The sequence below is a fragment of the Podarcis pityusensis genome (genome assembly GCF_964106645.2).
Source record: "Podarcis pityusensis genome assembly, chromosome: 8".
In the NCBI taxonomy this organism is placed as follows: Eukaryota; Metazoa; Chordata; class Lepidosauria; order Squamata; family Lacertidae; genus Podarcis; species Podarcis pityusensis.
Genome location: NC_138033.1, coordinates 16,166,533 through 16,185,732, shown reverse-complemented (window position 1 = coordinate 16,185,732; position 19,200 = coordinate 16,166,533). Strand labels below are relative to the sequence as shown.

Genomic DNA, 19,200 nt, shown 5'->3' with positions numbered 1-19,200 from the left:
GACCACGAGTCATCCCATCTGGTCCACTGCTTCCACTTCCTGGCCCTCTGCGTGTAGTTATACCTGAAAAATGCATTCCTCCGAGCTCCTCCGGAATCGCCTCCTACATGATTAATGACCTGAGCCTCTGATAAGGCTCCAGGCACATTCCCCATTCAGCAGAGTTTCAAAGCAGCATGCGGAAGGACGAGATAGTATGAGCTACATGGCTAAAGAGTTTTATTCATAATTACGCAGACAGAAAAGAAAATACATCCTCTCTCTGTGAGAGAGAGAGGAACAGGAAACCAGTAACATCACATCTGTCTCCTGTCTTCCATGAGACTTCCAACAGTCTGGAATGTCTCTGGAATGTAAACAGAGTCTTGTGACTCCAAGAGCACTGCACAGTGGCAACACACAGAAACCAACAGAAACAACTTACTGTACCTTTAGTAGTGCCACCTGGCTGGTGGAGGAGAGGGGGAGAATCATTAATACCCTGACTTCCTCCTGTGTATTTCGTAGTGGTTTGATCTTCAGCTGCAGCCCTGGAAGCCAACTCCTAGTGGCTGTGGGGTCTTTGGGCCCCCAGTAAATTACTGGAGGTGGTTGGGAGCCCCCAAAGTTGATGGCCATTGCCATTCAAATGGTGTGTGTGCACTGCATCATGTGATCGATTATGTGGGGTGGGGCTTGCCTGCTCCCCCCCCCAATATTTTACTCAAGTTGGCCCCCCGGCTGCAGCTGCAGATGTCTGCAGATGTAGCAGCTGCTATTAAAGCTGTGGGAGGATGAGTCCATAGAACAGGTGGGGAGTCTGAAATGATCCTCACACCTGAGCAAAAAGTGTACCGATCCACCTCTGCCAAGCCAGCTCAGCCATTTGGAGAAGAAACAAAGGAAGCGAATGGACATGGACTTGTAAAAGGGTAAAAGAGTATTGGGAAATGATCCATAATGAACTAGGGGAAAAATGTTTAAAAGTACTTTCCCAAAAAAATCAGAGTCCTTTCTGTTGGGGGTAATTCAGACTGAATTTCCCAGGTGTCAAAAAAAGGTTATTTTTGTATGCTACTACTGCAGCCTGGGTTTTGTTAGCCCAAAAATGGGAAAAGGAAAGAGGTCGCAACCAAAGAAGAATGGCAACTCAAGCTGACAGAATATGCGCAACATGCAGACTTAACAGATAGAATAAGAGAACAAGAAGAACATACGTTTAGAGAAGGCTGGAAAACGTTTGTCGAATATATGGGAAATAATTGTGTACAGCTGAAAACGCTGGCAGCATTAAGATAAATTCAACAGTGTAAATAAGCTTTGATGGATGCAATAGTGGAACACTGAATGGTACAGTTTTTGTAAAAGATACAGGGATTTGTGATATGTAAAATGAACCATGGAAAGAGAGGTAGGGAAGTCATTGATATTTTTAATGAGTATTTTAAACTGTAAAACACAAAATTTAATAAAAATTAGCTACAAGAAGGAAACAAATGAACACAAAGCTTGGTGGAGAGAGATGGGGGCCTTTCACAGAAGGGCTGTGCCCTTGGAGAGGAGGAGCTGATCCTGCCCATCCCTGTTAAAATACAAATCCCATGGGTGGTGGAGTCAGAGCATGCCTGGCCCTTGTTGCAGAGTGCTGACTTCACCTGAAGAAAAGAGGAGCCGATTCTGAGCCAGGTGAGATGAAACATCTCTAGATTTATGCTGGAGGGAAAGGGAATCCCCCCCCCCCCTCAAGCTGGTTAGCTAATTTGGATACTAGTGAGAGGGACTAAAATCTGTTGCTTTGCACTAGTGTCATGCAGTGAAGTACTAAACATACACACACACAGTCAAGTTCTTAGTTCTAATTTCTATGATGCTTATTTTGTTGAGAAGTATGTTCGGTCCACATTTTAAAGTTAACTAGTCCTGGACTTATATGAAGATTGGAACACAGGTGTCAAGTGGATTAGAACCATCCTTGAATTTTGTGGAGCAATTCCAGTGCAGATAGGCATGTCTCAAATGTGCTGAAAAGCATACAAAATGTATATTTGGTTATGGGAGAGGACGGATATAGAAATGTGTACTTTAGGGCAAAGTGCATACAGTTTTGATGCGGAATTTTGATGCTTTTTTGTTACAACACTAAACAGGGAAGAATGGATCTCTAAGTGCATGTGAAACTGGAATGCAGTGGAAATAGGGTATTAGTTTGCTTTGCTATATATATAATGCTTTATGGTTAATTTAATTGAATGGTTGGTTGGTTATATGAACATCAATCTGCATATCAATTAGCAGTAGCTCTGAAGGAAAGCATATTTTATTTCTAGATTATTCATTTCACATATAGTAATGGTAATTGCTTTGAAGAGGCATATCCTATATTATGAATGACGCTTTTAAATGGGCATATGCCACTTCCAACAGTTGTGCGAAGTTGTGTTAAAGCTAGCTTTATTTAAAAACAACAACAACAACCCTGTTGCTTAGTTAATTGAGGACACCTTTTAAATTCAACCCAGGCTGTTTTAATCTGTCAGTCTGATTATTTAATCTGGTAGATTTAGGCCACATGAGCACCATACATTAAAATCACTATTATACCACTTTAAACAGTCATGACCTCACCCAAAGAATCCCAGGAATTGTAAAGGGTGCTAAGAGCTTGCAGGCAACTCCCTTTCCCTGACAGAGCCACGATTCCCAGAATTCCATGGGAAGAGGTATTGACAGTTTAGCACTCTGAGTTTATAGCTCTGTGAAGGGTTATATTTTATTGCATCAAAATTGGAATTCCATATTTTTTGGAAAGATAAACATCAGCCACAATCACGAGCAGAGCACGTTACAATTGCTAAACAGGCAGAGAAATCATTAGGTTCCACCAAGTGCCACCAAGATTCTACACCAGGCATCCCCAACCTTCGGCCCTCCAGATGTTTTGGACTACGATTCCCATTATCCCTGACCACTGGTCCTGTTAGTTAGGGATCATGGGAGTTGTAGGTCAAAACATCTGGAGGACTGCAGGTTGGAGATGCCTATTCTACACCCTCCAACATTTCTTCGATGAAAATAGGGACGTCCCATTCCATAATGATAATTTTATTATTAATAGTAATGCACATCTTTTTGGGTTGCCCCAGCACTCTGGGCAGCTTCCAACATATATAAAAACATAATAAAACATTTTTTAAAACCTCCCCATACAGGGTTGCCTTCAGACAACTCGGGGGTTGGATAACTCCATACCCTCCAACATTTCTCCATTGCAAACAGGGGCATTCTGTGGAAAAGCTGAATATTCTAGGATCAAATAAAAAACCAGGATGGCTTCTCTAAATCAGGGACATCCCTGGAAAATAGGGACACTTGGAGGGTCTGAGTTTCTCAGTGATTTTCAGGTGGTTCAGGGAAGGTAAAACTTGGGGGCCACTACAGTAAACACTACCCCTCCTGCGTAAGATATCCCTTGTGAGAGCATAGAATCATAGAGAATCATAGAATCATAGAGTTGGAAGAGACCACAAGGGCCATCGAGTCCAACCCCCTGCCAAGCAGGAAACACCATCAGAGCACTCCTGACATATGGTTGTCAAGCCTCTGCTTAAAGACCTCCAAAGAAGGAGACTCCACCACACTCCTTGGCCGCAAATTCCACTGTCAAACAGCTCTTACTGTCAGGAAGTTCTTCCTAATGTTTAGGTGGAATCTTCTTTCTTGTAGTTTGGATCCATTGCTCCGTGTCCGCTTCTCTGGAGCAGCAGAAAACAACCTTTCTCCCTCCTCTATGTGACATCCTTTTATATATTTGAACATGGCTATCATATCACCCCTTAACCTCCTCTTCTCCAGGCTAAACATGCCCAGCTCCCTTAGCCGTTCCTCATAAGGCATCGTTTCCAGGCCTTTGACCATTTTGGTTGCCCTCCTCTGGACACGTTCCAGTTGGTCAGTGTCCTTCTTGAACTGTGGTGCCCAGAACTGGACATAGTACTCCAGGTGAGGTCTGACCAGAGCAGAATACAGTGGCACTATTACTTCCCTTGATCTAGATGCTATACTCCTATTGATGCAGCCCAGAATTGCATTGGCTTTTTAAGCTGCCGCGTCACACTGTTGGCTCATGTCAAGTTTGTGGTCAACCAAGACTCCTAGATCCTTTTCACATGTACTGCTCTCAAGCCAGGTGTCCCCCATCTTGTATTTGTGCCTCTCCTTTTTTTTGCCCAAGTGCAATACTTTACATTTCTCCCTGTTAAAATTCATCTTGTTTGTTTTGGCCCAGTTCTCTAATCTGTCAAGGTCGTTTTGAAGTGTGATCCTGTCCTCTGGGGTGTTAGCCACCCCTCCCAGTTTGGTGTCATCTGCAAATTTGATCAGGATGCCCTTGAGTCCATCATCCAAGTCGTTGATAAAGATGTTGAATAAGACCGGGCCCAAGACAGAACCCTGTGGTACCCCACTAGTTACTCTTCTCCAGGATGAAGAGGAACCATTGATGAGCACCCTTTGGGTTCGGTCAGTCAGCCAGTTACAAATCCACTGAGTGGTAGCATAGTCAAGACCACATTTTACCAGCTTCTTTACAAGAATATCATGGGGCACCTTGTTGAATGCCTTGCTGAAATCAAGGTAGGCTACATTCACTGCGTTCCCTTCATCTACCAGGCTTGTAATTCTGTCAAAAAACGAGATCAGGTTAGTCTGACATGACTTATTTTTCAGAAATCCATGCTGACTATTGGTGATCACAGCATTCCTTTCTAGGTCCTCACAGACTGTTTGCATAATGATCTGCTCCAGAATCTTCCCTGGTATTGATGTCAGACTGACTGGGCGGTAATTATTTGGGTCCTCTCTTTTCCCCTTTTTGAAAATAGGGACAACATTTGCCCTCCTCCAGTCTGCTGGGACTTCGCCTGCTCTCCAGGAATTCTCAAAGATGACTGCCAGTGGTTCTGAGATCAAATCTGCCAGTTCTTTTAATACTCTTGGATGCAGTTCATCTGGCCCTGGAGACTTGAATACATCTAAACTAGCCAAGTATTCTTGTACTATCTCCTTAGTTATTCTGGGCTGTGTTTCCTCTGCTGAATCATTTGCTCCAAATTCTTCAGGTCGGGCATTGTTTTCTTTATCGGAGAAGACTGAGGCAAAGAAGGCATTGAGGAGTTCAGCCCTTTCTGTGTCCCCTGTTTGCATTTCACCATCTTCTCCTTTGAGTGACCCCACTGTTTCTTTGTTCTTCCTTTTGCTACGAACATACCCATAAAAGCCTTTTTTGTTGCTTTTAACCTCTCTAGCAAGCCTGAGTTCATTCTGTGCTTTAGCTTTTCTGACTTTGTGTCTACACGTGCTGGCTATTTGTTTAAATTCCTCTTTGGTGGTTTCCCCCCTTTTCCATTTTTTGTACACATCCTTTTTTAATCTTAACTCAGTTAAAAGTTCTTTAGATAGCCACCCTGGCTTCTTTAGGCACCTTCCATGTTTCCGTCTCATTGGTATTGCCTGACGTTGTGCTTTTACTATCTCCCTCTTAACAAACTCCCAGCCATCATGAACTCCCTTTCCTTTTAGTATTACTGTCCATGGGATCTCACCCAGCACTTCCCTAAGTTTTATGAAGTCGGCTTTCTTAAAGTCAAGAAATTGAGTCCTAGTATGCTTGGCTACTCCTTTCCGCTGTATAGTAAACTTCAGAAGAGCATGATCACTCGCGCCTAATGATCCTTCCACTTCTAACCACTAACCAGGTCATCAAGAGCAGGACAGGGAAGGAGGGAACAGTTTTTTTTACTTGCAAAGCACCCTGAGGACCTGCAGTATAGAAATGCTAAATGCCTGTCACAGTCTGCTGAGTTTGCGAACATCTTCTGTTCACAACAGCGCAATCTGCTGTAGACCTTTTAAAATAAAAATCTAAACATAGTCTGCAACTGCATGCCCTCCAAGTGCCCTGATTTTCCAGGGACAGTCCTGGAATCACGAAAGCCACCCCTGCCGCTTGTTTCTTCCTGGAACATCCCTATTTCCCCTGCCAGTGCAGTTTCCACCCCATCGTTCAGCCCGGGCACTGAGGTCCAGCTCCAAGGGCCTTCTGGCAGTTCCCTCCCTGTGAGAAGCGAGGTTACAGGGAACCAGGCACAAGGCCTTCTTGGTAGTGGCGCCCACCCTGTGCAATGCCCTCCCATCAGATGTCAAGGAAATAAACAACCACCTGACTTTTAGAAGACATCTGAAGGCAGCCCTGTTAAGGGAAGTTTTAAATTACTGATGTTTTATTCTGTTTTTAATCTGTTGGGAGCCGCCCAGAGTAGCTGGATGGGCGGGGCATAAATAATTTATTATTATTAATATTATTATTATTATTATTATTATTATTATTAATTTATACATACATACATACATATATACATACATACATATATACATACATACATACATACATACATACATACATACTGCTGCCAAGCTGAGCCAGTGCTTGTCCAGAGCAGTGGCTATGGCTGTAGCAGCTGCAAGGAAAGTACACTGTTGCCTTTCCATGGCCGTGACTGCTGGCCTCTTCCCCTTGGGCAGTTCCTAGCGGCTGCTGGAGAGCGGCCGAGAAGGATGAGAGGCTGCCACCATCAAGGCCCTGCCCCATGTGACCCACCAGTTCTGAGGGGTAGGCAGAGGACAGGGCTACAATGGGCAGGGAGAAAGAGGTATAGTGGTTAAGAGCGGTGGACTCGTAATCTGGTGAATCAGGTTCGCGTCTCCGCTCCTCCACATGCAGCTGCTGAGGGACCTTGGGCTAGTCATACTTCTCTGAAGTCTCTCAGCCTCACTCACCTCACAGTGTGTTTGTTGTGGGGGAGGAATGGAAAGGAGAATGTTAGCTGCTTTGAGACACCTTAAGGTGAGTTAAAGATGGGATATCAAGTCCAAACTCTCCTCCTCCTCCTCCTCCTTCTTTTTGTAAATCTACCAAAGAATAAAACAGGACAAAAAATGGGATTAAGGGATTTTTCTCAGGGCAGGGGAGGGCATGTGCTCTATGTCTTGTCGGATGTGATGGAGATGGCACTTGCCTAGGGTTGCCATACGTCAGGAATTTCCCAGACATAATAATAATAATAATAATAATAATAATAATAATAATAACAACAACAACAAAAACAACATAGCTGGAATACTGCAGTATTCAGAAGCAGCGTCTGGGCAGGAAATGTCCAGAAAATCCTGTCGTATGGCAACCAATGTCGGACGTCAGGATTTTGGCGATTTCCCATGTGAATAGCTCAAAAATGTAATTTATTTTTGAGATTTTGCCTAAAAACTTCAGCAACTTTGCCCAAAAAAAAAAAAAAGCAGCTCTGGATTTTCACTTTTTGAAATATGTCAGCCCTACACTTGCCCCTCTTCTGATAGAAAATGCTCGGGAGATGGACAACAAATGGAGGGTCTAGGAGGGTCATTTGAGGTTAGTGGCAAATGTTCTTCTTTTCCATATAAAATAAGAGAACAAGAAGAGCATATGTTCAGAGAAGATTGGAAAATGTTTATTGAATATATGGGAAATAACTGTGTACAGCTGAAAACGCTGGCAGCATTTAGATAAATTCAGGAGTGTAAATAAGTTATGATGGATGTAATAATGGAATACTGAATGGTATAGTCTCTGTAAAATATGCAGGGATTGATGATATGTAAAACGAACCATGGGAAGAGAAGAAGGGAAGTCACTGATATCTTAAGGATGTAAACATTAGTACTTTAAATTGTAAAACAGAAAATGTAATAAAAATTAGAGAGATGTCCCTATTTTCATCTGGGGAAGGTTGGAGGGAATGCAACTGACGAAGAATAACATGAATATCTCCTTTCCGCAGGTTCATCATCCTTATTTCTCGCCTGTGTTACATAGCTGAGCATTCTCGCAATGAATGTCCTACAGTTTAGCACTGTGGCTTGCGCTTTCATCAGCCTCCTGTTCCTCCTCATTGCCCTGGGCTCAGATTACTGGTTGCAAAACAGTGTTTTCAACAATGGCCTGTGGGTAGGTTGTAATTCCAAAGATGGCTGTCATTCATTTGGGATGGATGTGCCAGGTAAGAACTTCTCTGTCTTCAGCTCTGAGTACTGTTGTTGAGTGTGAGTGTGAGAATTGAGTGTGCCTCCGGGAGCGAAGTCAAACCACTGTGTTAGCCGCACCGACGTGATCTCCCCAGGGTGCAAGCCTGAGCAGTGTTTATGGAGGTCCTGGGGTGCTCAGGTGACAAGACTGTGCTCTTGGACTTGCTGGTATGGTCCAAAGGAAAGCAGAGTACCAGCTTAGCTGCAGAAGTTGCTGGAAGGAGACATATAAGGTGTCATCCAACAGTCTTAGGGACTCCACTCTGGACTTGTGTAGGGTTTACTCCCTAGCCTTTTCTTCTCCTGTAGATATCCCACGAAGCAGCAGAGATTTCCTTCCTTCTCCTAGATGTCCTACAGATCAGGAGTGCCAGCTTGGCCCTGCAACTGTGGGTGCCTGGGGCTGTGGGTGCCATGCAGCGTGCATGGCCTTCGCACCGAAATTTGTGGGTGCCCGGCCCCTTCATGGGGAATTTTGTGGGTGCTCGAGCACCCAGGGAGTTGCCACCTATGCTACAGATGTCTTCCCAGGTTGATGAGCCCCATCTGCCCCTCACTTCCATCTTCAGCATGTGCAGAAACCACCCTCTTGATCATTGGACCCACTATTGATCTCATCTGCACAATCCACCAGAGCCTCTCTTTGCACACAGGGGAAGTCCCTAGCTCACCGAAGGTCTGAGACCCATTGGCTGCCTTCACGCCAGCCAGTCAAAGTCATTCCTGGGAAGTGGCCATTGCCACATGCTGACTAGGAGCCACAGGTGAGAGCTGATTGCAGGGTGGGTATACAGCCAAAATGTCGACGGAGGTAGCAGCCTAGCCAGAACCTCCTGCCCTCAATTAAGCTTTTAATTAGGTTTTAGCCATTTTCAGACCCTATGTTTATATTTTGAGTTGTCATTTTGTTTTCTTTGCTTTTAGCCTACTGGTTTATTGTTTTATTGTTTTATTACCTATTGTTTTATGGCTCAACTCGATTTAGCGTAACAAGGAACACTAAAGAAGATAGAGTGCAGCCTTTGCGACTAACGCACAGTTTTCATCCATTGAACATAAGACCTGGCCTTGACCTGATAGAATGCTTCTAATTATCTGGAATGCCTGCTAGAAGGAAAAAATGAGGCATTAAGAGCCAAAACAGCATAATTGGGACTCACAATTCCGCCAACGCAGAGAAGAGGCGGAAAGCAAACACCTTCATTCCTAGCTCAGAAACAGAGCAAACTGTCCTGGGGGAACCCTCCCCCAGTCTAAGAAGGAAGGAGATGATCCGACCCCCCCCCCCCTTTCAAGGAGGGAAGGAGATGATCTGACCCAGAAAACAGGAGTAGGAGGGATTCCCCCTATCCCAAATGCTGACCCACCCATGTCTTTAGAACAAGACAATAGAGGAACTTGTTTCCAGAAGATTCCAGATTTATACCCTTACCAAGAGATTTGCATGATGTTGGCAGAAACTGTGGTCTTAGTTCTTCAAAGACTGAATGAAATTTTCACCAAAATCGCTAATATAGAGGAATACTTGGATAATTGTCCTCCCTCTATAAATGCCCAAAGGGCTAAAAGGAGGATTAGATACAACTATGCCAGTGACCTGTCAATACGAGTCACAGATAAAATAAGGCCTTGCCAAGTCCTCCAAGCGAACCAGATAATGCTTGAGATTCATCGAAATGAGTACAGGTGGATGAATCGTAGGTTAATTACGGCGTCCTTATCTCAGCTTTTGAACTGCCATTACCAAAAAGTCGATCTGAAAAAATTACATTTCCTGCCCAGCATAAGAAACATCACACACCAGTTTATGACTTTTAGAACTCCAGCTCTTCCATCTTGACTTATAGAGATGAAAAACATCTTATGGCGGTCTCACCCAGTAAGGGTTTTCAAGAATGAGACAGTGAGGCAGCTACTCCCTGGCAGAGAACCAAAGCAAACACCGATAAGGGAAGCTAAATTAAACAATAGAAACACTACCTGCAAGAAGGAGGAAGATAAACCCGTGAGTTCAGAATTAGAAGAACTGAAGCGGAGATTATTGAGTATAAAGACAGAGATCTCAATTCAAAACATAAGGACATTAGAGCCCGGAACACAATATCGAAATATGCCCAATAGCCCTTCATCTCGAAGAAAGACACCTGTGCAATTTCCTGATCTTGTCCCAAGCGATAGCGATGGATAAGATGAACACGGTGACCCTGACACTCTCATGGCAACAACTTCTAAAGAACTTCATGCCATGGATAGATTGCTGAAACCAAGCACCCAGGCTACACCAGAGCCTTTGCTTAATACTCCTAAAACTTACAAGAACGACCGACTTTCCCTACTGCATCTTTGGCAAGATGACGGACGGAGTCTCTGAACATGAAGCTGGCTCTCTGCTCGCTAGTGACCCCCATCTTACAGCGCATGCCTCATTAATACTCCCAAAGGCACAGAAAGAGTTAATAGCCCCCTGGCTCCCTTATGAGGGAGAGAGGGATTGACAGTTAGCAGACCAGTGTGGGGCTCCCCTCGCTACCTGGGGTGTGGCTGGATGGGTTTTACCTACTGGGGATGTTTGTCCTGCTGATTTTTCATCTCAATATTATACCTTTTCAATTCGGGAGACTTGGCCCAGGGATGTTATGTTAGTGAGGGTATATCATTCCTTTATAGGGGAGGCTAGTGTGGGGTCTGGGATTGCCACCGTCGAAGGACAAGGGAGGAACGGTGGTGGGGGTAGATATTATCGGCGAAGGGTTTTGAGATGCGGTGATGCTTGAACCCCTTCCAATCTACACCCCATCCCAAGGGACATGGGTAGGGTGAGCAGGGATTACCTACCTCCATCATTGGTGCTGTGCAATGCCAGGTCCATAGGCAATAAAACCACCACCTTGCGAGACTTCCTTATCTTGAAGAGGGTTGACCTGGTTTGTGTGACGGAGACCTGGGTGCGCGAAGGCGAAGTAGTCACCTTGCATGAGATGACACCTCCAGGTTTCTCCATCCTCCACCAATCGCGGACTGTTTGTAGCATTGTTAATCTGGGAGGATTGCTCTTTCAGGGCTCTGCCATCACCATCAATCTCCGGCATTGAATGTGTTGGCCTAGTGTGGGGCACCAAGGAGAGCTTGGCTGTCTTATTATTATCATTATTTATTATTAAAAGTGGACAGACTATCCCAAAAAGAGCACAGTGTATCTGCCACTGGAGGTTCTAGCCCTCCCACAACACCCAATGCATTCTGCTAGAAGTACTCAATGTATGGTATTCAAAACAGGAAGAAACTTTCATGGTTCTTCAACTGCCTGAGAGCCCAGTGTGACTATAGTTAAGACCTTTACTCTCTCTCTCTCTCTCTCTCTCTCTCTCTGTATGCTGGTACCAATATCTTGGTAAAGTTTATGTCGGTACCGCCATAAAATGGATGCTATGGGCAACAAAAAAAGAACTGTTGACAGTAGTCTGTACTGAATGAGTCCTATTGTTCAATCCCATTGATATATTTAACCGTCTTTCTTTCTTTCTCTTCCTTCCTTCCTGAAAGATTACTACCATGCTACCCGAGCCTTCATGTTCTTCGGGATGATTGCTGGAGCCGTCTCTTGCCTTACGCTTATTGGCAAATTTTTTGACTTTCAATTTGGCTCCCTCTCCAAGACCAAGACCGCAGCTGTAGCCAGCCTTGTTGCAGGTAACCTGGGCATCATAACCATCTGATTCCACAGTCAGTTCAAGCTCCTCAAACCCCAGAACTCAGATGTATATACCTGACAAACTATTATTAGCGGAACTAAGTTATACTCAGAGTTGTTGCTGTTGTTGTTTAGTCGTTTAGTCGTGTCCGACTCTTCGTGACCCCGTGGACCAGAGCATGCCAGGCACTTCTGTCTTCCACTGCCTCCCACAGTTTGGTCAAACTCATGCTGGTAGCTTCAAGAATACTGTCCAGCTATCTCGTCCTCTGTCGTCCCCTTCTCCTTGTGCCCTCCATCTTTCCCAACATCAGGGTCTTTTCCAGGGAGACTTCTCTTCTCATGAGGTGGCCAAAGTATTGGAGCCTCAGCTTCAGGATCTGTCCTTCCAGTGAGCACTCAGGGCTGATTTCCTTAAGAATTTGTAGGTTTGATCTTCTTGCAGTCCATGGGACTCTCAAGAGTCTCCTCCATGGACAAAGACAACAGGCATATGCTCAGAGTAGACCCACTCAAATTGATGGATCTGGTTAAAAGGTGCAATGCAACCCCAGCCCTTTCCATCCCTGGTTTTGGAGTTACAAAGGAGAAGTGGGAGTACAAAGGGCTTTCAAAGCCTCCCCAGAGCAACTGCTTTCCACTTGCTATGTTGGAGTTGGAAATCAGCCATGTGGGTTGGCTTCAAAAGGCACACTGCAAGGAGAAGTGGCTTCCATTGAATGAAAACCACATCCCCCTTCTTGAGCATAGCATGCTTCTAAGACTTTCCCCTTTTAACCTCATGCTGCCACAACCAAGCGGGATGAAGAATTTGCCTGGGAAGAGGAACAGCACAGGAAGGTGGCCACTAGCTGTGCTGACCAGCCTGGTTCTCTGGGTCCTGGGAGAATAAACCACTGGGCTGGCAGGCAGAGGAGGGCAGCAGAGCAGGGCAGTGGCTGCCGCCTGTTCCGGCTGTCCCTCTACATCTCACCTGGGCCACCCACCCACCACTTCTCATCACACTGTACATTACATCGCCACCTGTCTGTGTTCAAGTGAACTGCAGAGTGATGGCACACATCTTTTTACTGCATGTTACACATATAAAGACAGTTAAACAACGGCATATGAAAACAATTTGAAAAATAACAACCATAAATATAAAATTCTGTTTAAAACAACAGCATCCGCATATCGATCCATTCAGATCCAGTACAGATACCAGCTGAGATAAAGATTTCAGTAGGCTTGTTGAAAGAGGAGCATCTTTACCAGGCACTGAAAAGACAAGAGAGAAGGTGCTTGAGGATATGTAGTGGGAGGGATTTCCAAGTGTCACCACACCAAAGGCCCAATTTTGACATAATGTGGAACGAACCTCCTACTAGGCTGGGGCCTGCAGGATGCTGTCTCCTGCAGAACACAGTGGTCAGCTTGCGATGTAGGGGGTGAGTTAATCCTTTAAGCATGCTGGTTCCTAACTGCTTAGGACTTTGTACACCAATAACCACACCCTGAGCCTACCCTGGCAGTTAACTGGCAGCCAGCGCACATCTTTCGGCAGCAGCATAATTTGATGGCGATGTTTGGCTTTGGTGAGCAACTGAGCCTCTTCATTTTGTACAAGCTGAATTTTCCTGGTCAGCTTCCAGGATTTGATTTATACATAATCTAATATCCTAATGCATTCCCCCCCCCCCTTAATAGCTCTTTGCGTCATGATTGCCATGGCCACCTTCACAGGGCAGACAGAAGGAAAAGGCCCTTACGGATGGTCTTTTGGCTTGGGCTGGGCCTCCTTTCCTCTCTTCCTTATGACTGGTGAGTATTTGTCGAATGGGAAATGCTGAAAATGTATGTCTTCCTTTCAAGGTTTATCTTCGCTCAGAGTTCCCAGCTGCATTCTTTCATTACAGAACAGTCTGGGGCTGATTTACACATTTAGCATCATCATGTAGTCGTGCCCCTGGCAGCGTGCCACATTGGCTGTGGGTAGAGGTTCACATATTGGACAGTTTCCGGGTGTGACATGCCATACACTTGATTCCACTCTCAGCAAAAGAGGAAGAGGGTGGAATGTGAACCAATCCCCTGGGTGTGCTGCTTTTCTGAAAGCATGGATTACTTCTGTATGTTTTGCATTGAAAACCATTCAGAAATGTCATTCTCCCTTCTTACCTACCCTCTGAAGGAATCAGGTTTCCCCAGATTCAGCTTGAAGGGCAGGAAAAACATCTGAATCAAGTTTGACCTGAGTATGTAGACAGGACTTCCAGACTACAGAAGTGCATTTGTACAAAACTTCAGCAATTTGGAATTCATTAGCCTTATTCCTTACAAACTCCTCCAGAGACATTAGCTGTATATTCATTATTCCAGAATGAACAGATACCGAGTACTTTCCCCACCCTCTATGAAGTACACAGACAATCTAGATCTATTTTTTCGAGCCGGTAAACCGTTCCTTGATAAACTGTTTTCATTCCAAAAATAGCAGCTCATTGCATATTGATTTTGCCTTACCCCACAGTGCATCCCTTTGAAAACTTATAAAAACAGATGTAGGTGGGGTGGGGAGGAGCATCTACTTCTGCCCAATGACTTATAAGTGAACCAAGGAGAATATCTGCATAAGGCAGCTTCTTATGATCAAAGTCAACACTGTTTGAGTGTTTCCAGGATCATGTGTGTTCAGGGTGGACGTCTTTGCTAATGGCTTTGCCATCCTTTCCTTCCGTAGTGTGGGAGAGCAGAAACGGAATTGGGATCCTCAAGTGGACTTCTGGCTGATATGTCACATGAAATCGTAGAATCTTAGAGTTGGAAAAGACCCCAAGGGTCATCTAGTCCAGCCCCCTGCTATGCAGGAAACTCAGCTAAAGCATCCATGACAGATGGCCACCCAACCTCTGTTTAAAAACCTCCAAGGAAGGAAAGTCTACCACCTCTTGTGGGAGTCTGTTCCACTGCCAAACAGCTCTTACTGTTAAATGTTTTTCTGAATGTTTAGTTGGAATCTCCTTACTTGAAGCCACTGGTTTGAGTCATACTCTCCAGTGCACGAGAAATCAAGCATGTTCCAACCTCCATGTGACAGCCCTTAAGATATTTAAGGATGGCTATCATTTCTCCTCTTAGTCTTTCCTTTAACAGGCTAAATATACTCAGCTCCTTCAAGCGCTCCTTATAAGACTTAGTTTCCAGACCCCTGATCATCTTGGTTGCCCTCCTCTGCACATGTTCCAGCTTGTCAACATCCTTCTTAAATTGTGGTGCCCAGAACTGGACACATTGTTCCAAGTGTGCTCTGACCAAGGCACAATAGAGTGGTACTATTACTTCCCTTGATCAGGACACTATACTTCTGTTGATGCAGCCTAGAATAGCGTAAGCTTTTTTTTGCTGCTGCATCACACTGTCGACTCCTTTAAGCTTGTCATCTACTAAGACCCCTAGACCCCTTTCACATGTACTGCTAGTAAGCCAGGTGTCCCCCACCCTATATTTGTGCGTCTGGTTCTTCCTGCCTAAGTGCAGAACCTTACACTTGTCCTTATTGAAATTTATTTTGTTAGCTTGTGCCCAGTTCTCCAATCTGTTAAGGTCATTTTGAATTCTGATTATGTCCTCTGCAGCATTAGCTACCCCTCCCAGTTTGGTGTCAATGGCTCAGGGAGGGACGTCTTGGCTTCAGCATATGCATTTTGTGATCAAATTCATATAGAAATGTATACATTGAACTAATACATGTTGTGAATACATTTTTAATATGTTTTTGCATAACTTAAATAAACAATTTACATACTAATGTGAGAATGGGGTGTAACAGGCTAGAACTTGGCTGATCCACCTATCCCTAGACACCTCCATTTCTACCTAGGACTTGTCCCTTGCAAAAGTCTCAAAATGTGCAAAGAATGTAGTTCTGTGGAAGAAAATACCGTATTGGCCTGAATATAAGCCACACCAACAAATAAGCTGCACCTTTAAAATTCAAAGGGGGGTGGGTAGAGAAAAAAAGACAATACCCGAATATAAGCCGCTCCTTTAAAGTTCCGCAGGCACTCACACCCGTAAATGGCAAATGTAGAAGAAAATCCTACGGATACTAGAGAGGACCCGCAAGTGGGTTAAACACCGTAGCAGCGTAAATGCAAATTTTAAAAAATCAATACTGCACTGTAAGATATGGGGAAAGCGATAAATGACCTTAGAATTAATTGCACAACAGTCTCAAATTGGCAATACAACATTTTTTTTGTTTCGTTTTACCATATGTCTGTTTCAGCAGCGATTTCGTGAAAGCCAATTTTTGTAAGGTCCCGAATTGAAGCCTCACTTTAACTTTTCGCGGTTGGAATTTGGAAAAAAAAGTGCAGCTTATATTCGGGCCAATACGGTATGTGTCCGTCCATTAGAATGGCAGGGGTTTGAGGATCAGCGCATGTTCCCATCTTTGAGAAAGAGAAGTAATCTTGGGGTCAATGATCAGGATATCTTGGGTGATGTTTTATTCTCCTCTGCCAATTGCCCGATTCAGCTCCTTCTCTCTCCTGACAGGTGCGCTGGCTTTCCTCTTGGATGGGTCAGCATGAACATGAGGGAAAGACTTTGCTACCATTTCAGATGACACCTGGAGCTATGTTGATCACGTGGGATGCAAACACAGCCTGCACCAAGACAAGCTGGACCTGGAGGAAATAACTATACTTTCATGACGAAACTGATGCATTATATGATAGCAATAGGGTTAAGAAACAGCAACGTAGTCCCTTCACCACAAATTGGAATCTATTAACTCAGTACTGTGGAACAGAGCTACCAACAGAAGACACAACTCCCAGCATCCCATACCACTGGCCTTTCTGACTTAGGAGAGCAAAAGACAGGCTAACTTTGGTTTAGAAGGAAATCATTCCTTCCCCAAATGGTGACATTCATTTTTTTAAAAAGAGATTAAAGAGTATATACAGGATATTGTTTGCTTAGTATATGGAACTATTATTAATGAAGAATAGTGATGAACAGTAGTCAGTGGCTGGGTTAAAGATAAGGAATGAATAGACCAGACATCTTCTATGCATTCAGCAGAAAGGAATAGCCTAAGGCTATGCAGTAAATCATATGCTTTGCGGTATTGCCTTCACATTTTGTATGAGCACATGACCTTTGTGATTCACCTGTTTTTCTCCTATATCTTGTGGTTTTAATGATGAATAATATATTTAAAATGAACCCCAAGATTCCCATGCCTAAAAGGCAGCCTGCATATGACAACAGAAACACGGCTTTTGATTAAGAATCAGGTCAGGTTCTGCAGCCAGAAGACAGCCCTGCAAAGTCATTAGAAGCAACAGAACCTCCCTCTTCTCCATCTCTTGATAGGCCTTCCTCTGTCTGTCTCTCAAACATGCAAGTTCTTTGAGAAAAATGGTTCTTCTTGCCAAGCTCCTTCGGGGCATTTTAATTAGACCTGAATGTGACTTTTTCTTTAACAGAATGTTCCCCTAGACAACCTACTTATTGAGCATTCATCCAGATGGGCTTGCAAAAAATGGGTTAGACTGTGTCTGGTCTTTATTGAGCATCCATTCTGATTTGCTTGTGGGGCAGTTATGCAACAATCAGCATTCATCCTGCCTTCATCACTGTTGGATGTTTATATGTCTTCCCGTTAATCACTTCTCCACACACAAAACACACCACTTGTCAATGCATCCCTCCCCCCCGTCAACCTAAGGGTTGTAGTCAACTAATTTCTAATCAGAGTATACCCATGACCTAGGTTAGTCATAGCCATTAATTTCAGTGGATCTACACTAAAGGAGTAGCATCTAATAGAACTCTCTGTTTCTGTCAAGTGGTTCCATATCTTTAATATTACAATATTTATTCAAATAGTCTTTAAATTTCTTCCAGTCTTCTTGATGTTCCTCTTCTTTCTGCTCGCGGATTCTCCCAGTGAAAGAAACAATTAGGCCTAGGATTAAAATGGAATTAAATTTATAAATAAGAAAATGTACAATAAGGAAAGCTATGTAACATGAATAGGACTGTGATATGGTCTTTTGAAACACTGATATTGGTAACTGCTACATATAATTACTAAGAAATTCGGATGGAAGAGATTCGAGGAAGTCAAATACTATGTTTATGAAGATGGATGGTACTTAATTTTAATTAATTAAGTGGTAATATGTTGTATGTATCTTTTTTCTCTTTTTTTCTCTTTTTCTTTTATTTTTTGTTTGTTTTTATTATTGTTAATCTTTCATTTCTTTACTATGTTTATCTACTGAAAATAATAAATATTATTTGAAAAAAAAATGAACTCTCTGTTTCTGTTTTTAAAGTGAATTTGTAGTGTCAGGGCTACCAAGCACTTTCTTCCACTTCATTTGCACAAACTTAAATTTACAGCCTGTACTTGACTCCTTCCCACGAAACAGGGACAATCTGGAGGCATCCCAACTGAGCACTGTTAAATTTACCTCCAGTGAAACTATTCGGAAAAAGAAATATGCGACCCTGAACCATGTTGACATTACCAATCTTACAAAAAGAGATTCTAAAATAAAATAAAATGCTTTATTTTTCTCTCAGTGACTGTGTGCAAAATCTCCCCCTCCCCGCAATAAAATGAACATCCATTTATGGACTCCTCAAAACTCAGTGAAAAGGCGATAAAATGGCAAGTGCCATTCAATATATACTTACGTAAAGTGATGCATGTCGGGAGAAGAAGACCTTAATTTCACACATATGCTCATGAGGTTCACTGAAGTGGCAGGGATGCACCAGGAATGAGACCTTGGGTTGGTACTGGATAGCTTAACAAAGATGTCAGCCTAGTACGCAGCAGCTGTGAAAAATGCAAATTCTATGCTGGGGACCATTATGAAAAGAACTGAAAATAAAACTGCAGTAAAACTGCAGGTATTATAGTGCCGTTATACAAATCTATGATGCAGGCTGATGGTGTTTAAAGAGGTAGATCAGGCATTCAGTGTAGAAAATCAGAGCAATGTGGACCTATGGTCTGATTTGGTTTAAGGCAACTTCCTATATCCTATGACAGGAGCTGAACATCATCAAGAGAAACAATTCCTGAATGAGAAGCAGGTTCTTTTACAGGCAGGGCCAGATTTAGGTTTGATGAGGCCCTAAGCTACTGAAGGTAATGGGACCCTTTTTATGTCCAGCTGTCCTTCGTCAACAACACAGTGTCACTGGTTTTTGTGTTGAATATATGCTCTATGGTAATTTATGGACCTAATAGGTATCTAAAGCCATTTGCACATAACAGTCCATGCAGAATGTAGGCACCCTGCATATAGAAATGAGAAAACCAGTGATATTTTAGGGAGCAGGCTAGCAGGCGGCGCCCATTACTTACATCATAGGAGCCTACACAACACAAAACATTGTTG

At 43.6% G+C, this 19,200-nt stretch overlaps 2 protein-coding genes across 3 annotated transcripts in view; both read left to right on the top strand.

Moving 5' to 3' along the window:
• LOC308484478 (protein NKG7-like) overlaps positions 1-19,200 on the top strand; it is a 102,736-nt gene that overhangs the window by 60,348 nt on the left and 23,188 nt on the right. The gene's annotated exons all lie outside the window — the stretch shown is intronic.
• Positions 1,600-18,065, top strand: LOC308484486 (protein NKG7-like). Of its 2 annotated transcripts, none has more exons than XM_081019484.1 (5): positions 1,600-1,665; positions 7,854-8,072; positions 11,641-11,787; positions 13,478-13,591; positions 16,331-18,065. In XM_081019484.1, the coding sequence occupies exons 2-5, from the start codon at positions 7,904-7,906 to the stop codon at positions 16,363-16,365; spliced, it is 465 nt and encodes a 154-aa protein (XP_080875610.1). In that variant the 5' UTR covers positions 1,600-1,665; positions 7,854-7,903; the 3' UTR covers positions 16,366-18,065. The 2 variants fall into 2 exon arrangements, with proteins under 2 accessions (XP_080875610.1, XP_080875609.1); XM_081019483.1 differs by lacking the exon at positions 16,331-18,065 and adding an exon at positions 14,511-14,875.